This window comes from Mustela putorius, unplaced genomic scaffold, assembly GCF_011764305.1.
Source record: "Mustela putorius furo isolate JIRA1106 unplaced genomic scaffold, ASM1176430v1.1 tig00000640_pilon_pilon_pilon, whole genome shotgun sequence".
In the NCBI taxonomy this organism is placed as follows: Eukaryota; Metazoa; Chordata; class Mammalia; order Carnivora; family Mustelidae; genus Mustela; species Mustela putorius.
This window is the reverse complement of record NW_025421432.1, coordinates 143,120-164,004: the sequence shown is the minus strand read 5'-3', so window position 1 is coordinate 164,004 and position 20,885 is coordinate 143,120. Positions and strand designations below refer to the sequence as shown.

The 20,885-nt window shown below is 34.1% G+C and overlaps 1 protein-coding gene across 2 annotated transcripts in view; it reads right to left on the bottom strand.

Moving 5' to 3' along the window:
* PTPRQ (protein tyrosine phosphatase receptor type Q) overlaps positions 1-20,885 on the bottom strand; it is a 194,101-nt gene that overhangs the window by 89,937 nt on the left and 83,279 nt on the right. For both annotated transcript variants that reach the window (XM_045082935.1, XM_045082936.1), the window contains exon 26: positions 1,147-1,470. In XM_045082935.1, the coding sequence (XP_044938870.1) occupies positions 1,147-1,470 (324 nt within the window). The remainder of the gene's footprint in view (positions 1-1,146; positions 1,471-20,885) is intronic.

Genomic DNA, 20,885 nt, shown 5'->3' with positions numbered 1-20,885 from the left:
AGATACTGCTTAGGATAAATAATAGAAATTTATTTCCTTAATCATGGTTAATCATTTTATCTAACCAAGTAGGGCAACCAGTTAGTTTTAAAATATAAAACTAAAGTTATAACAGCATTTTTATGTGGACTTTGAATAATTTCTATGGAGAAGCATTAAAAGAGCTCTTTCCTGAATATAAAAGTCCTGAAAGATGGATAAATGGCAGATAAATTTTTTTAAATTTATTTATTTATTTATTTATTTTTATAAACATGTATTTTTATCCCCAGGGGTACAGGTCTGTGAATCGCCAGGTTTACACACTTCACAGCACTCACCAAAGGCAGAGAAATGTTTAAGAAATTATTTTATGTTCCTTCTCTGTGCTTTTTCCCTTCTTCACATCTCCAGCTAGGAGTTGAACCCCTGGTATTTGTTTGCCTCCAAATTTTATATGGGTATAGCACAAGCTGAGAAGCTACTTGCCAGGAGATAGATCTGTTTCAGCTGGTGTGTGTGTGTGTGTGTGTGTGTGAGTATCCATAAAGTCATCAAAAAGGTTGTAAAGTATAGCTTAAAAAGTGCAGGGCATCTAGATATGAAGGGGAAAATGTAGGCATGGACAAAGGGAGCTCAGTGGCAATCAGTATAGCCTAGTCATATACTCCAAGAGAGGCCCAGAATGCTTTATTGCAAGAGAAGACTCTAGGATTTCAGTATGACTCTAAAAGTCCAAGAAGTCTTTAATAATGTCTAAAATTGAATTTTCCATTGGGATTCAATTAAATTAAAAACAAATGTTATTACATCTATTAGTTTATAGACAAATTCATTTAATTTTCATGTCCAGTGATTGTATTAAGTAAAAAATCATTAATTCAACAGATATCAGTGTATGTATTTATTCTTTCATAAATATGTATATATTTATTTCCTTTGCATGGAAGCCATTATAATTCCATGTAGATAGTATTCAGGATAAGTCATAGAAATTTATTTAGCTAATTATGAGTAATGATTCTATCTAAACAAGAAGAGTAGTTAGTTAGTTTTAAGACATAAAACTAATCATTACTTATACTTTGAGTGATTTCTGCAGAAAAACATTCAAAAAGCTTTTTCTCAAAAGCAGAAGTATAAACACATATAGAAGATAATACTTACGACCAGGAAGGGTTTGTGTAGATATCCAATTGGAAGCATTGCCATAGCCGGCATTGGTGCTGGCAGCCACTTGGAATCGGTACCACCTAAATTTCTTTAATCCATACACTGTCTCTTCAGTTAAGTCAGCTTCATAAAGGTATTGAGTTTTTTGATACTCAACACATTCTTCAGAATCCCATTCTATGCATTTCTGAGCCCGCAGCTGAGTGGTGATCTTGTAATTTTGAAAGTAGCCAAGAATAGTGTCAGGTCTCACCCATGTTAATGTTGCACTAGTTGACTGAACATTAGAAAAAGCAATATTTGTGGGAACACTAGGAACTAAAAGTTAAAGGAGAAAAAATTGAAAACAATTAGAACTACCAAAAACTGTTAAACAGAAGGAAGACTGGATTCAAAAATATGTCTTTATTATGCATCTAGTGGCAATCCCTTATTACAACTACCCTTAGTTCAGCAGTACCACATTTACTGAGTGGAACCTTAAGGTGGTGCTTCAGAGACCACTAATCTAAAAGGTAGAGGACAAAACAACTGTGATTTGATTAATTCCAAGTTTCGCTCCCAAACTGACTCATAAGAATCTCGTATAAACTTACTTTGGCTTCATACATAAACATTAGTACAAAATAAAATTGTATGCTCATTTAACTTATGTACTTCCCTGGATATGGTCTTGAGTTTTAATATTCATTTCCCAAGAAAGACATACTTACATTTAAATGTTGGATAGACACAAATGCATCCTATATATAGTAAAGATTGATTATACAATAATTCTAAATAAACAATGCTATTAGCTGAATTAGAAATTTACTTATTAGTTGATTTTTATTTTATCTTGCATATACTTACATTTGATAAAAACCAATATAAACAAACAAATTAATTAATTAATTAATTTGTCAAAACCCTTTCTAGAACATCATTCAGCACACTGATATTAAATACACAACAAAGAAATCTGCATATCACCTATAATCACAAGGTCTTACTTGGGGTCACTTATTTGATTTCATATTGACCACCCATATGAAATTTGCTATTTGTATACCATCTGTGAGGTTCTGAGCCTGATGTGAAGGATTCAAGATATAAAAGGATTATGTCTGATTTTTTAAGAAACTGCAATTTATTGAACAAGTAATACAAGCATGTTATAATTAAGAATATGAAAGAACAATGAAATAAGTGATGTAAGAACTTTCCTCAACCAAGTCTTTCCCTGCATGTGTGAAAAGGCTTTTGCTTAGAAGACTAAGATAGAATGGTAACAATGACTTGTATGAAAATGACATAATTTATAAAAATTATATGATAATAGTCACACTTAAAAATTAGAAAATAAATGAGAGAAAACTCATTTATTCCTGAAAGTATCATATTAATTCAGGATTCAGTAAATGTCTAATGAGCACCTAATTTGTGCCAAGTGCTACTGTAGGTGCTGGGTATACAATGAATAAACCGGACAGAAGTCCCTGACCTTGTGTAATTTATATTTGGTGTATACAATAAAAGTATAAGTGACTACTGTATATAGTATTTTAGATGATGATTAGTGTTTTGGGGGAGAAATAAGGAAAGGAAGAAGAGAAAGATGATACTGATCATCTTTCATTTGAAAAAAATCATTTAAACTGATTTGTTTAACTGAGTATTCAGAGAAGGCCTCACTGATTAGAAGACATGAAGTTCCTGACGAAGGTGGGGGAACCAACCTTGGGAATATTTGAAAAATGAACATTCCTGGCAGGGAAAAATGCATGATTATAAGCTCTAAGTTGGAACCATCCTTGGTATATTTGAAGAATAATTAGGAGGCCAGTGTGGCTTATTAATAAGAGTTGAAGTCTGAGAAAAAAATAATGAAGGCTAGATTATATACAACATTTTTTTTTTAAGATTTTACTTCTTTATTTGACAGAAAGAAAGAGAGAAAGAGAGAGCACGTGTGCACAAGCAGGAGGGAGTGGGAGAGGGAGAGGGGAGTCCGATGCAGGACTCGATCCCAAGACACTGGAATCACAACCTGAGCTGAAGACAGATGGTAAACCAACTGAGCCACCCAGGCACCCTGAAGGACATTCTTTTAAGCAGAGGAATGACAGGTTCTAACATGTTTTCACACAATCCGACTACTGTGCTGATTATAGAGTGAAGAGATGTAAGGGTACAAACAGGGAGAGCAATTACTAGGCTATTGCAGTGTCAACACAACAGATCATGATGGGGATTACAGCAGCAGAAATGAAAGGAAGAATTCAGACACTGAATATATTTTGAAGGGGAGCTGACAGGATTTGCTGATGTGTGACATGTGGGGTATAAGAGAAGGAGAGAGTAGAGGATAGCTCTAAAGCCTTTGGATTGAGCAAACAGAAGGATGAAGTCATCATTAACCAAGATGACGTGGAAGGAGTAAACACTGGGGAGAGATTAAGAATTTATTTTGGGGGGCACCTGGGTGGCTCAGGGGGTTAAGCCTCTGCCTTCGGCTCAGGTCATGATCCCAGGGTCCTGGGATTGAGCCCTGCATCAAGCCCCGCATCGGGCTCTCTGCTCGGCAGGGAGCCTGCTATGCTTCCTCTCTCTGCCTGCCTCTCTGCCTACTTGTGATCTCTGTCTGTCAAATAAATAAATGAAATCTTAAAAAAATAAAAGATCCTTTTTTTAAAAAATGATTTTATTTATTTATTTTTAAAGGATCTGTACTTGAGGAACTATAGAACACTCATGAAAGAAATTGAAGAAGACACAAAAAGATGGAAGACCATTCCATGCTCTTGAATCGGAAGAATAAACATTGTTAAAATGTCTATACTGCCTAGAGCAATATATACTTTTAATGCCATTCTGATCCAAATTCCACCAGTATTCTTCAAAGAGCTGGAGCAAATAATCCAAAAATTTGTATGGAATCAGAAGAGACCCCGAATCTCTAAGGAAATGTTGAAAAACAAAAATAAAGCTGGGAGCATCACGTTACCTGATTTCAAGCTTTATTACAAAGTTGTGATCACCAAGACAGCATGGTACTGGCATAAAACCAGACACATAGACCAGTGGAACAGAGTAGAGAACCCAGATATGGACCCTCAACTCTATGGTCAATTAATCTTCGACAAAACAGGAAAAAATATACAGTGGAAAAAAGACAGTCTCTTCAATAAATGGCGTTGGGAAAACTGGACAGCTATAAGTAGAAGAATGGAACTCGACCATTCTCTTACACCATACACAAAGATAAACTCAAAATGGATAAAAGACCTCAACGTGAGACAGGAATCCATCAGAATCCTAGAAGAAAACATAGGCAGTAATCTCTTCGATATCAGCCACAGCAACTTCTTTCAAGATATGTCTCCAAAGGCAAAGGAAACAAAAGTGAAAATAAACTTTTGGGACTTCATCAAAATCAAAAGCTTCTGCACAGCAAAGGAAACAGTCAAAAAAACAAAGAGGCAACCCACAGAATGGGAGAAGATATTTGCAAATGGCAGTAAAGACAAAAGGTAGATATCCAGGATCTATAATGAACTCCTCAAACTCAACACACACGAAACAGGCAAACATATCAAAAAATGGGCAGAAGATATGAACAGACACTTCTCCAATCAAGACATACAAATGGCTATCAGACACATGAAAAAAATGTTCATCATCACTAGCCCTCAGGGAGATTCAAATTAAAACCACATTGAGATGTCACCTTACACCAGTTAGAATGGCCAAAATTAGCAAGACAGGAAACAACATGTGTTGGAGAGGATGTGGAGAAAGGGGAACCCTCTGACACTGTTGGTGGAATGCAAGTTGGTGCAGCCTCTTTGGAGAACAGTGTGGAGATTCCTCAAGAAATTAAAAATAGAACTTCCCTATGACCCTGCCATTGCACTCCTGGGTATTTACCCCAAAGATACAGATGTCGTGAAAAGAAGGGTCATCTGTACCCCAATGTTCATAGCAGCAATGGCCACCGTCGCCAAACTGTAGAAAGAACCAAAATACCCTTCAGTGGAGGAATGGATAAGGAAGATGTGGTCCATATACACTATGGAGTATTATGCCTCCATCAGAAAGGATGAATACCCAACTTTTGTAGCAACATGGACGGGATTGGAAGAGATTATGCTGAGTGAAATAAATTAAGCAGAGAGAGTCAATTATCATATGGTTTCACTTATTTGTAGAGCATAACAAATATCATGGAGGACAAGGGGTGTTATAGAGGAGAAGGGAGTTGGGGTAAATTGGAAGGGGAGGTGAATCATGAGAGACTATGGACTCTGAAAAACAATCTGAGGGGTCTGAAGTGGCGGGGGGGTGGGAGGTTGGGGTACCAGGTGGTGGGTATTATAGAGGGCACGGATTGCATGGTGCACTGGGTATGGTAAAAAAATAATGAATACTGTTTTTCTGAAAATAAATAAATTAATTTAATTAAAAAAAAAAGAATTTATTTTGAGCATGTTAACTTTGAAATGACTACCAGATACCCAGAAAGAGATGTCATATAGATGGGCACATGAGTCTGGAGTTCTGCAGAAAGGTCTAGACTTGAGTTAAAATTTTTAATTTCCTCTTAAATTTTGCTGAATTATATGTAGACCTATTGCTTATATATTTGCCTAAATCTGAAAGAGGAGAGAAATTCTAATGCAATGGAATACAAGAAGCAGGTAATTTAAAGCCATATGGTTAGATTCAATTATTCTATTTTATAATACTAATATTTACTATCAAATTTTATTGTATTTAATTGAATTAACCGTTAAAGTAGATTGCAAGCAGAATACTTGATACAATACCTACAACATAACTACTATTTTTAGTTAAGCAGAAAAGCAATTAGAGAAAAAGTTATTTTTTAAGGAAAATTCACCTTATAGATGAATCATTTTAAGAATTAAAAAATAGAATTTTCATAAAAAGTGGAATTTCTATAATTTATTCAAATCTCTCAGCCACTAAGTTTGATTGAACTCAGACCACCTAAAGAAAACACAAATTTTCAAAATATTCTAACCCAAGGCAGAGACATATGGATGACCTGGTGGTTCAGGAGAAGCCTTAAGAGAAAAAGTGGTGGGGCGCCTGGGTGGCTCAGTGGGTTAAGCCTCTGCCTTCGGCCCAGGTCATGGTCTCAGGGTCCTGGGATTGAGCCCCGCATCGGGCTCTCTGCTCAGCAGGGAGCCTGCTTCCCTTCCTCTCTCTCTCTGCCTGCCTCCCTGCCTACTTGTGACCTCTGTCTGGCAAATAAATGTATAAAATCTTTAAAAAAAAAAAAAAAAAAAGAGAAAACGTGGCATGTGAGACAGGATTTCACTGATTGTTAAGGTAGAGATTTAGAAGAAGGGTAATGTGATCTAAGTCAATTTCAACTATTATTTATAGTTCATATTGCCAATTAAAACAGAAAGGCTACACAATAACCTGGGGATATACTGAGAGGAACTTAGAGTTTGTTAAACAATGGAAAGCTATTGAAGTGTCAGAATGAGATGTTCAGAAGTACATTTTATCAAGTCTAGTCAGATAATTATACTACAGGAAAAAGGACAAATTTATAGATCACTGGATATGTTTTAAAAAAAAAAAAAAAAAAATTGTAGCAATAAGAAAGAAATATATTTTTAGATCCATTTTGGTGGTCGAATTCATGGAATAGGCAAATGAATCAGAAGATGACAGAAGCAGAACTTGAAGGAAGTTTAGAGATGATCTTGGTCAACTTGTCTTTTTATGCCTGACCTTTATGTAGACAGACATCCCCAAGATTCCTGGCCCCTGAACACTCACCTTCATCCAATTTTTCAACTAAGCTCAAATATAGGTACTAATATGAGAAAATTTTTCGTCTGTAATTAAGAAACCAAATCAATTAAGGGAAGCACGTGTGATGAGCACCAGGTGTTGTATGGAAGTGTTGAATCACTATTCATATGCCTGAAACTAATATTATGCTGTTAACTAACTGAAATGTAAATAAGGACTTAACAAATAAATAAATAAATAAAATAAGGACGGACTATACAATGAACCTGATTTTATAGACTGAGTCCTTTAAAAGCAAAGAGTTTTCTTTGTTTCATTATAAAAGAGGAAGGAACATACTCTAAGCAAGAGACAGATATGATATATAAAAATGTATCCATTATTGTCTTGGAAGAAGAAGGAGCTATAGGATAAAGAATCTAGGACATCTCTAGTTACTGAGAGAAGCCCTTGGCTATTAGCCAGCCAGGAACTGGGGATCTCAGACCTATCAATGTAAGAAACCAAATTCTGTCACAAGCTTGTGAGCTTAGAAGAGGACTGAGTTCCACGTGAGTATACAGCTTGCTGACACCTTGAGTTGGCTTGTGGGCCTCTGGGTATGGAATCGATGCACAATATACCCAGACTTCTGACCTACAGAACAGTGTAATAATCAATGGGCATAGTTTTAAACCACAAAGTTTGTGATCATTTGTGGCGTAACGATAGAAAACTAATGTAATTTTCCTCTATAAAATGGCCAATTTCTACTTTTCTGGCCTCTATTTAAATACATAGAGCAAAAGGAAACTCAAAGTCTTGAGGGGATCCCTTTTGAAATTTATTTTCAGATAGCTCTATTAGTTTACTTCATTGTTTTGAACTGATAGCCACCCTTCTATAAATCCTAATTCTTTTTTTTTTTTTTAATTTTTTATTTTTTATAAACATATATTTTTATCCCCAGGGGTACAGGTCTGTGAATCACCAGGTTTACACACTTCACAGCACTCACCAAATCACATACCCTCCCCAATGTCCATAATCCCACCCCCTTCTCCCAAACCCCCTCCCCCCGGCAACCCTCTGAAAACCCCACCTCAACTAGACCTAATCTTCTTTTCAACTCCACTTCATTCCAATATGTATTCTAAAGGTCTAGAAGGGTTCTGATTCTACATTCATATCAATAAAAAAGATTGAGCAATGACTACAAAATGTGTATGATTATTCATATGTCATATATACATACAAATATCAATCTACACAAATAATCAAATACTAGATTGTGTCTCTGAAGGTCTAGAGTCATGTTTGCAACAAAATAGACATTTAATAAATATTTTTAAAGCAATGAATAAGAAGGCATAACAGGAGATTTCATTAATTTATTTTTAAAGATTTCACTTATTTATGAGAGAAAGCAAAAGAGCAAGAGAGTGAGAGTAGGAGGGAGGGGCAGAGGGAGTGGGAGAAGCAGACTCCCCACTGAGCAGGAACCCTGACATGGGGCTCCATCCCAGGACTCTGGGATCATGACCTAAGCCTAAGGCAGGCACTTAACCAACTGAGCCACCCAGGCATCCCAGAGATTTCAATTAGATAGATGGTCAGGGAAGGCTTTAATTTAATCAGGGAACTGACAGATAAGATTAGCTTTCCAGGTGAATAACATCAGGATGTGTTAAGATTCTGAGGGGAAGAAGTGTGGTACATCAGAAACACTTAAGGAACATAGCTGGGTCCACAAGGAGATGGATAAGAAGATAGAAAGCTGCTTGACTTATCATATAATCTCCCTGATATGAGGAAGTGGTGATGCAACATGGGGGCTTAAGTGGGTAGGAGAAGAATCAATGAAACAAGATGGGATTGGGAGGGAGACAAACCATAAGTGACTCTTAATCTCACAAAACAAACTGAGGGTTGCTGGGGGGAGGTGGGGTTGGGAGAAGGGGGTGGGGTTATGGACATTGGGGAGGGTATGTGCTTTGGTGAGTGCTGTGAAGTGTGTAAACCTGGTGATTCACAGACCTGTACCCCTGGGGATAAAAATACATGTTTATAAAAAATAAAAAATTTAAAAAAAAAAGAAGATAGAAAGCTGGAGATGTAGGTCAGAATCAGATAATGCTGAACCTTCTGGACTGTATTCAAGATTTTTAGTTTTATCTCAAGTATAGTGAGGACACTTGGGAAGTTTTCATTTGCATTAAAACTGTACACTCTGCTCTTTCCCTATGGGAATCAGAGAGTATAAACCATACATTTACCTCCCTTTTGAGTCCATCACCAAACACCCCTTCTGCATTTCAATTTCTTTTACCTAGGATTTACTAAGCAACTAGGAGTGGGAAGAAAATGGGATGCATTAGCTATCCAATGAACTGGAGAAGTCAGAGGAACTATGTTTTTCCCAATTCAGCAGAGGGGGTGACTAAATGCCCATGGTTGTCCCATGACCAACTTTTATCCCCCTTGCAATGTTCAGATTTTAGGAATGAAGACTTCAATGGCAAAATTGGTTATGCATAAAAACATTCACCATATTAATGCTGGTCCACAGACTCTTGGGTTTTCCAAATAAGTATTACAAAGAAATAAGGGTCTAAAAGAAACAAGAAGAACTATGTGTAACCTGGCTAAAGGAAGAGTAACAACAATTGAGTTGCCTTCCCTGTGACAGGCACAATGATGGAACCTGCACCGATACACAGCATCTGGCACATACAGGAACTCAGTATGTGTTGAATATATGAATAAGTTATGGTTCATTGAAACAGTCTTTTGGCTTTCAAGTCGTATAAAATTTTGTCCACATTTTCTAATCACATATATTTAGAAAGATAAACCAGAAATAAATTTAATCTGAGCCCAAATATATGGCTCATAGACAATTTTTTAAAGGAAGGCTACCTCAGTGGCACTCATAAAAGACTAGCATTGATATGCAGTATCTTCTCTTTTGATGAACTGTGTGTTGAACTGGACTATTTCAAAGCAACTGCCCTATTGAATTACAGATACAAAAAGGATTACACTCATTTTAGCATGGAGAATCAGATTTCCATTCTTTGAGAATGACTAAAAACCTCAATTTTTTTCTATCCACAGATGGTACTAATTTGAACACATCATTCCATGCTTCCTGGAGTAATCACACAGCTTGCTTAGATTTTCTAAACATGACTGAACTGTGATGAAGCGATCAACATTCACTGGCAAGGTATTCCGTGAATTACATTTTTATTCATAAATTATTCTTATCTGTGAAATACTTTAATCATGGCTGAAATGAAAGTCTATAGAACTATAGAAGTGAAATTTGTTGTATGTTTAAATGCATGTCAGTTTTTAGTGACTATTTAGTAGGTCCCACTTAGAAGAGGAAAATGGGGTGTGTAATTATTCTTTAAACTTCTGAATATCACCTGTTAGAAGTTGCCAACCTCCCATGATAAGATTCTGACAGTGGTTTGTATTGGCTTCTCACTGACCTGATTAAGTATACGAATATGGAAGACCAAGTTTCTTTAAATATTTATTTATGACTAAGTATTTTTATCTTCAACCACAGATGTACTTTCTTTTAAACAAAACAGATGCCGGAACAATTATATTTATAATTTATATTTATAAAACCTTAAAAAGTACCAACACAATCTTTCCTAGTTTATCAATAAAATATTTGTCTCTAGTAGTTTTAAATAATCTATACTCCTTTTAGAAACACAAGGTGCTAACATATGATCTGAGCATATACAAATAAAATTACACTTTATCAAAACTAACATAGTATGAATCAATATAAAAATAGAAATTCTTATGAAGTTGAGTACAAAAATATTTCAGCATAGCAGATAAAAATTTTGCATTAACTTGAATTTAATCAATAACAATTACTGATCATTCATATTGAACAGTGTGGGCAAGTTATTATAGTCTTAGGGAATAAGCTGCTTTTCATACATATATGAAAAGTAATTTAACTCATAGAAACTACCACAAATAGGCAATGCCCAAAGGAAACTTTCAAGGAAAGAGAATATCTGGGGGCTATAACTTGAAGGAATAATTAAGAATCCATAGGTATGTGGAAGAAAAGATGTTCAAGGGCATTAAGTATGGGAGAGAGATATAAATAACTGTTACAAACTGTGAAAGTCTGGAAAGTATACTAGACTCAAGAAAAGAGTAATAAGAAAAAAAAGAGGGGGCCAGTTGTGTTGTTTGAGAAAAAAGTTTAGGTGACTACCTAAGCTCTATTAAGCAACAGAGAACAATCAACAGAGATTAACTGGTAAAGTTTAAACTTAAAGGAAATCCTGAGCCTCCATGTAAATAGTTATTAGGTAAAGTATAATTTAATAGAAACTGGTTAGATGTTATACACATGCAGTGTAATGCAGATTACAATAACAAACAATAATTGGGAATAGAGTTTTTTAAAAACAGCAAAGAATATCAGCAGAATGTGTTTATTTATTGGGCAGAGGGGCGATAGGAGTAAAACATGGAATGAACCCAGTAATTACGTCAATAGAAAATGTACACTGTTCACTTCCTAAAGGTAGACTATGACTTGGCTCTGTGTTGTAGAAAATTATACAAAAGAGAAACTCAAGATTTTAAATCTCTGTAATTATAAATAAAAGCAAATTAAATGAACAAGAAAATACAATAATCTCTGTTACTGAGAAGAAATATTTCTCTCTCTTCTCTCAAAAAAAATCAAATAAACAGGTTGCCATATAATTTAATGAACAATATCTTCAACAACATCCTTACATAGCAAATGCTAAGTATCTGTAAGTTGACTCTTTCTTACAATGGCTCTCAATTTGAATGAGAGAATAACTATCAAACATGTTTTAGTAAAACTATTTCTTCAGAGGTTCTAATTATTCAGTTCAGGCATTCTTCTAGCAGTCTAGTTTAACCTAGAAATAGATTTTGGAGTAGCTGGGTTAGAATTTATCAAAATATGCTACATAAACATGATATTAGGTGGCATTATGAAACTAGGAACATGGGTTGACACATTCTTATTAGTGTGCTAAATAAAATCACCTTAAATATTCCACTTAAATGAAAGAGAACTGAGAAAGTATAAAGCAGGATAAAATTTCCTAAAAAAATTTTAAAGTGTCTATCTTGATGCATGTATAAATGGACAACTGAGGGGCCCAAAACTCTATGGACCATAGCTATAATTATCTAGTTCTTAAATCAAGTATTACTGAATGTATAACTTATTTATAAAAATGTTTCACTAAAACTTTTGTTTTGTTTTATTTTTGGACACCACTACAAAGAAAATGGGTTATATATGTTCTGTTTGGAGAGACAATGAATTGATTTATTTTATAAAGTCATTACTTTGACAGCTTTATATACCAAACTAAATAGTGAGAATGTCCATCAAAAATGACAACTTTGATTTGAAATTATTTATTTGAAGCAGTTCTTAGGGTAGTAATTATATAGAAGAGTTAGTTGTCTATTAAGAACAACCCTATAACACCTGGAGATGAAATTGAATTATCAGCATTAATGAAGAAATGGGAAATATATACTGGTTTGTGGGATTTACTTGAGGATGGATATGAGTAAATGACATGTAGTTTCATATCTTGTTAACATGAATAGAGATATCTTGGGAGGAAAAGATTGGGTTAGCCTAAGAAGTCAAGAGAAGCTAATTTGGCATAAATAAGCATCAGTAAGCTTGGAAAATCATAAGAGTGAATAAACATTTAAGGGGCCTATTTGTATATATAGTATCACCACAGCAGATGATAAAGAATGAGTCTCTATCAAGTTAGTAGTTAATGGACAGTAAAGTAGAATGGGAAAAAGAAATCATAAAAAATATCAGTCAATAATGTCTGGCTTATACTGATACTTGAGAAATATTTGTTTAACAAATAAATAAATAACTGAGGAAATGAATGGATGGTCGTATGTACTGATTTCAAGAAGAAAGTGTCACCAGTGCTGTAACCAATGTTGACTGATGAACAAGTATCACCAATGCTGATAGTAATCAAATGCTACTTAAAACTATTCCTGTTTTCTAAGGACTGTGGCTGTACAGAAAACCCTGATAGACTAAAATGTACAAAAGGAGTCTTGGTTTTAAAGTTTGGGGTAAAGCTCTATAAAAGAAAAAGAAGAATTTGGAGTTTTCCAGGATTCTGTGAGACACACACACACGCACACGAATCAAAGGAGAGATGAAAAGAGATGAAAACAACCGACAGAGGAGAAAGGATAAAAGGATGGGGTGAGATTGGAGACTCTGTGAAATAATATAGTGAACAGAAAAAATCCCTGATTGTCAAAATATTTTTTTTTAAAGATTTTATTTATTTATTTGACAGAGAGATCACAAGTCGGCGGAGAGTCAGGCAGAGAGAGAGAGAGAGAGAGAGAGAAGCAGGCTCCCGCTGAGCAAAGAGCCCGATGCGGGGCTCGATCCCAGGACACTGAGATCATGACCTGAGCCGAAGGCAGCGGCTTAATCCACTGGGCCACCCAGGTGCCCCTGTCAAAATATTTTTAAGAACAAAAATATATACTGTTTATTTTAGAGTCGTGTGTATTATTGCAATGTAAACCTCCCCTCTGCGTGCTTATCACAAAATATTCAGTAAGGCTATTTTTACATAAAAGTGTTCAGTATGACTAGAATTGTCAAAATCATACAAAAAATAATTTTGCAGAAGCAGCAAAATATCAAAACATTCTACTGCCCAAACACAGGAAGTTTGAGGATCTGTTCTGATGGTACAGCAATAGTTCGTATCAGATTAATTCTGCAGATAATAACTACGCACTGTGGAGGAAACAAAGAAGCATATAAATGGCTTTTGGCTTGAGGTGTAGGGAATGGCATATGAAACTGCCAAAATAGTTAGTTGGAAAAAGAGGGAGCCAAAGAGGGGTTAGACCTAAATTCTGGGTCTAAACTCCTCTGAAATCCTTGGCTAATCTCTTAATCGTTCATGTATGAAGGACACACTGAGGAACATGGTGGAAAGAAAGGGATGCAAAACTGAGTAGAAAGTTTAGTTGCTTCCCAGTGCAGAGAAGACAGAACTTGGAGTTTCAATTCCACCAAAGTGAGGGATTGGTAAATAGCATAGGCCTCATACAAAATCCTAAAATGGCCCATACATTTAACTTTACTCTATATCCCAGGATTAAGGAATTTCCTCTGTAAATAATGGAGAAATCAAAACCACACATTCACAAAATTGTTATTCAGTAATTTAATAGTCTGGTAGAATAAAAACCAACACTCTTCAGAACAAGATAGCAAAATCCAGAGCTTCTGCAAAACATCACCATCAATGTCCAATATAAGTTCAAAGATTACTGGGTAAGCAGGAAAATTTCTAGTGACAGGAAAATGTAACTCAGAGGAGGAAAAAGTGCTCAATAGAAAGAGATCACAGAATAACTCAGGTGGAGGAATTAGAAGAAAATGAATTTCAAACAATATAAATATTTTATTTGACTTAACAGAAAATACAATCATAATTAGAAACCAAATAGGAAATCTCAGGAGAGGAATAGATTTAAGGAAACACTAAACTAAATAAAAACTCTAGAACTTAAAAGTACACCTGAACTGGATTTATTTAACACCAGTGTAAAAATAGGAGAAGATAAGTCAATAAACTTCATAAAACATCAACAAAACTCCACTTTGAAGAACATAGGAAAAAAGGTAAAAAACGTTTAATAAAACCTCACTCATTCAAAGAATGGCATATGAAACTGGGAGTTTCATATGGAGTCTCAAAATTGGATAGAGGAGGGAAGAGAAATACTTGAAAAAATAATGGCCAAAAATTTCAGAAAAATATTAATTTACCAATACAAAAAGCTAAATGGACCCTTAGCAAAACAAGTGCAACAAAGTACACTAGACATATCACTGACAAACTGCCTTAAAGAAAATATAAAGAAAAAGGATCTTGAAAAGTGCCAGAAAAAATTACATGTATCACAGACAAAAGAATGACATCTTCAAAGAGAAAAATACTTAGGGAGAGGGTGGGGAGAAACTACCTTTTCAGAATTTTATATCTGGAATTATCTAAAATAATTCCATTTTAAGTAAATAATATCTGAGAGAATTTGTTGTGAGCAAACCTGCACTAGAGAACAAAGTCTTAACAATGTTAAAGGGAAAGGACACTAGATGTGTGACATTGGGTGAAATGACACTGTAATAAAGAACACCAAAAACAGTAATTACATAGAAAAGATAAGCAGTCTTTTCTAAATTTATTTAAATCTACTGGTAGATTTACGGAAGTAAAAATAAATTGTGGGGTTTACAATGTACATATATGTAAATTATTTATATGGATATCAAATGCACGACATGAATAACATAAAGTATGGCAAAAAACATTGAACTTTTGCAACTCCATGGAGTGGGGGGATGGGAGAAGGTGGGGCTGAGGGAGAGAGAGATTCTTAAGCAGGCTCCACACCCAGTGCAGAGTCCAACATGGGGCTTGACCTCACAACCCTGAGGTCATGACTTGAGCCAAATTTAAGAGTTGGATGCTTAACCTACTGAGCCACCCAGGTGCTCCTGCAACTCCATTTATTTTATGTGAAGTTGTATGATATTAATTAGCTATAACAACCCAAATAATCCTATTATAATCCCCTTGAGCAACCACTAAATATTAATAAGACAAAGAAGTACAGCCAAAAATACAACAGAAGAATTAAAATAGAAAGCTGAAACTATTCAATTAGCCCAAAAGAAGGCAAGAAAGAAGGGAGGAACTATAAAAGAGATAAGACAAAGAGAAAAAAAATAGTAAACAGTAGAACTAAACTCAACAAAATTAATAATGACTTTAAATATAAATAGATTAAATGCTCCACTTAAAAAGCAGAGATTGATGTTATACTGAACTGATGAATCATTGAACATTATATAAAAAAAAATGATGTACTATACCTTGGCTAATTGAATTTAAATTAAAAAAAATTCTTGTATAGTAAAAAAATAAAAATTAAAAAGCAGAGAATGTCAGTCAAAATAAAAATAAATGGTCCAATTATATGCTGTCCACAAGAAGCATACTTTGCTGTCACTATGCACATAGTTTAAATATGATACAAATAATTCAAAAGTAAGGTTAGAAAAAGATGTATGATGCAAACAATAAACTAAAGAACATGTGCCAATATTAATATCAAACAAAATAACTTTTAACATAAGGAGTATTCCCAAAGATAAAAGTGACAGTTATAATGATTAAAGGGTCAATTAAGGAATTATAACAATCATAAATATGTATATATTTTAAAAAGAACAAACTCTGAAGTACATGAACCAAATATTTACAGAACTGAAAGAAGAAACAGACAAATCCACAATCATCATGGTATATTTTAACATTCCCTTCTCAATAATTGATAGAATAATTAGGCTAAAATATGGTAAGGATATAGATTTGCAAAACATGTGCAAACACAATGAATTAATACAGAGAACATTATGGCCAACAACTGAAGAATATACATTATTTTCAAGTGCACATGGAAGAATATTCAACAAGATAAATCATATGCAGAGTGATAGAAAATTTCTCCACAATTTTTTAAAGATAAAGTCTTAAAGATAAATTCTCTGACAATAATGGCAATAAATTAAAGTTGATGACATGAGAATATCCGGAAAAGTGCCAAATAATCAGAAATCAAACATATTTTTATGTAACCATGGCACAAAGAATAAATTGCAAAGGAAATTAGAAAATATTTTTATCTGGAAGTAAAAAACTAAAATTTTTGATATAAAATTATCAGAAGGAGACATCACTATGATTATATTTGAAAAGAAGAGAGGTTTAAAATCATTTTGTTAAGTGAAATAAGCCAGATTCAGAAAGGTATAGATAGGTCTGAAATCTAAAAAAGTCAAACTCATAGTAAGAGGATTTAGCATCATTAATCATCACTGATATGAAAATAAAACTTACAGCAAGATAGAAATTCTTAACATGAAGTAGAATGTCTGAAATTATGAAGACCAAATTCTGCTGGTACTGAGAATTAGAACTCTCACATATTACTGTTAGGTATGTATTTAAGATAGTACCACCATTTTAGAAAACTGCCAGTTTCTTGAATACAAACACATATCTAGACTATGACCCAGAAATTCCACAAGAAAAGATTTAAACACAAATATCTGTAATGCTTTTATTCATAACACTTAGTTTAGAACAACCTACATGACCAGAAAAAGAGACACACAAGTAATGGAATAGTCATATAATGGAAAAATATTTAACAGTAAAAAAGAACAAATTAGTAAAACCCTCAAGAATATGGGTTTCACAATTAAGTTTGAAGAAACAGACCAGAAATGAGAGAATACATACAGCTCAAGAACAACTGAAAGTAACTTTTGCTGATTGAAATCAGGACAGTGGTTGCCTTTGAGAGTGGGTGTCCAAGGGAATTTTCTGTGGGAGATGGAAATGTTCTATATGTTGTAAAATGGTGTTACATGGGGGGTACACATATATGGAAAACCACTGAACTGCTTGCTTAACTTTGGTGCATTTCATTTTGTATAAAATAATTTCCCATATGTAAAAAACATAAAAAAGAAAACATAAAAACATGAAAAGGAAAAAGCTTTCCCATACAAGTATAGCAGTAATATCTAAAATAAGTTACATATTACATCTCTACAGAAATTTAAAATACTAAACATTAGGGGTACCTGGGTGACTCAGTGGGTTAAAGCCTCTGCCTTTGGCTCAGGTTATGATCCCAGGGTCCTGGGACTGAGCCCTGCGTCGGGCTCTCTGCTCAGCGGGGAGCCTGCTTCCCTCTCTCTCTGCCTGCCTCTCTACCTACTTGTGATCTCTCTCTGTCAAATAAATAAATAAAATCTTAAAAAAAAATACTAGACATTGATACTTTATAGTTAATGTTTTATAAATCTACCTGGTAGTGGGATAAAATAAGGAGCTTTGTTGTATTTTTCATATATCCATACTAGAGAAGCCTTACAGATTAGTTCAAGTAATCAATGAACACTTTCAACTTCAACTATCTTCTGGCAATTGTTCAATCTTCAAGCAAAGTTCCTACTAGTACTTGTGAGAATAGCATTCTATCCAGCTTTCAAGGATCATGTCTTATACAATTAACCATTTCTCTGTCATGATATTCTAAATATAAAGTTAGTTTTAAATTTTAAGTCTAAACTTTAAAAATGTTAGACTTTTCTTATATAACAAATATTAATGTAGTTGTGTTTTAAAAAATCACAAACAAGATCTTGGTTTTTTAAAAAAAAAAAATCCTTTCTAAAGCAGGCTAATTTAATTACCAACAAACCAGAAAATTAGGCTACTGAGTTTTAATGTATCTTTTAATTGGTATAGATTTTATTATTGTTATACATAAGGAATAACAGTTATTATCTTTCTAACATTTGTTGCAAATTGTTTTTAAGGTAATAATTTTTCATAATAAGGTAACCAGACGCAGAACTAATGGGTGATTTGAGGGTGCAAAGAATACTGGGTGGTGAAAATTCAAATTATAATGATAACATTAATATACTAAGAATCATTATTTCTTTACTTGAATTTTGGAAGTGTTTAATCACATGGTGGCTGCTATTTATGCATGCCTTATTTTATAAAATAGTTTCCTAACCAAAAGTTATTTTCTTACACACCACGAAACTTGTAATATTTGAAGTTCATTAAGGGGAGGTTCAAAATAACAATTTGTTCAAAGCTTTTTCTTTATATTCATATTGCACTGTTTTATTAAAATTGAATTTAAATGTAGCATTGTTAATGAAATTTTGCTATCAGCAAAAGTCATTTATTTCACATTTCAGAATTTTTACACCGTTCATAAATCGTTTCCCCTGACGCTTATAATCTCACCGAAACAACAGGCACATTCCTGAAGCTTTCAAGTAATAGGGTTACTAGAGATAAAGAAAGAAGGCTCTTGCATGCACACATACACATCCTTAATTTACTTAAAAAAGAAAGTAAAAGAGAAAAAGGAAAAAAAATAGAGTGAAATGGGGGAGGAGGTTGATATGTAGAAGCTGTTATGAAAAGTACCAGCTACAGCTGCATAGGACAGGAATGGAAAATAGGGTAATAAGATACGCCCCAGTTCTTAAATAAGTTAATAAAAATGCTGCTTGAAGAACAGCTGTCTTTAGCTGGAGCTGGGATGAGGAAAGGAGTAATGCCGGGAGTGTGCTTAGTGAAAGGTATTAGAGCATCCGTGGGGTCAAGGAGAATCATGCAGAGTGACTCCTATTCATTTTTTACAAATGGAATTCCTGTAAAAAGGAGTTTTAAATTTATAATTTATAATTTGACACCTAAGACAATCTCACAAAGCCAAACATCACACCTTTGGAATGAATCCAGGATAAAAAAAAAAAAAAATGTGATACATGTTTAGGAACTCTAAAAATTCACAGAATAGCTGCAGTATTTTACATAGTATTTTTAGTATTATAGTACTTTTGGGTTAAAGGTAAGCACATATCTGATGATAGAAATTGAGTTTTCCTTCATTTTAAATCTGTATTTGGGCAAAAGTCTGTATATAGTTTTATCATAAATATATCGGCACAAATTAATGAGGAAATTCATATAATGGACCTCAATCTCCTCACCCCATAAGAATTTTGTTCAGATATTGTGAAATAATGGAAGAAAACAATTCTAATTTCAATAAATACAATGATTCATTGAATTTTTAAGGTAAGGGTAAATAAGAAGAAAGAGTTCTGGATCAGTGGTGGTTCTGCTAATAATTAGTTATAGCTCACTGAACAGACGCTTAACCTGTGCGCTTCATTTCCCACGTCTGCCAAATGAAATGACTGAATGAGGTTATCTCTGAAGTCCAACGAAGATATAAAATTATATAATTCTAAATTTTAAAAGCACAAGAAATAAATTTGTTTCATCATAGTCTTCCCATAGTCCCTAGCATACTACTTCATATGTATTAAATAACAGCATCTTGAGTAGGTGGATAAAAAGGGCACCATGCATGATACTAAACATGTTTAGAATTTTTGCTGGGAGTATTTTTGCTGGAAGCATCTTTGCTACATAACTAATTGACTGGAAGACAACTCTGCCATAAATGAAAAAATCATGAAAAATTAAAGAGGGATATTCATTAAAAAGGACATAATGGAACATTAAAAATGGATGATAGAATTTGAAAGATTTTATTGCAAAATACTAAATATCTGAATACATTAAAAATGTATAGTGTCGATTCGTGGCAGTACTGCAAAAATAATGGATTTTATTTTTTGGAGTGTACCTAAGCACTTGTCATCAGAAAAGTTTTTCATCCATTGTATCACATAGGCTTTTGTTTGTTGATTTATCTTCATGTACAGTATCTCATTTTTTTTCCCTAAAGTTTCTTCCTTCACTAAAGGATATATCAGTTTCCAAATACTGGAATGCATTTTTGTAAGTGAGCTTTGTCTTTCATTGTGAAAACCTTCCACACCGTTATTGGTTCTTGGCATTTTGTCACATGCCCACTGAAGGATGTTCCAAAGTTCTATGGGAAGTGTGGGTTCAAAACTCTGTGCCATTCTACAGACCACCATGGGAACTGGCTAAGATTTTTATCATATAAAAATGGGAGAACTGTAACAATAGAGAAATGAAACCAAACTGTCAACCAGCTGATGAAATGAACCATCAAATCAAACTGTCAGCCCGTTATTTTTATCTTTTTCAGTGAAATTGCCTTACAGAGTGGAAATGATCTGATTGTGGTGAAAATGCTTACAGCAAAGATGCTTACTTAGAACCATTAAATATATCCCCATATGAACTTCTGCTTTGGAGACGCTAGAGTAGATGTATTCTCGTTACTCCTTCCACTATCTGCAACTAAAACCATGG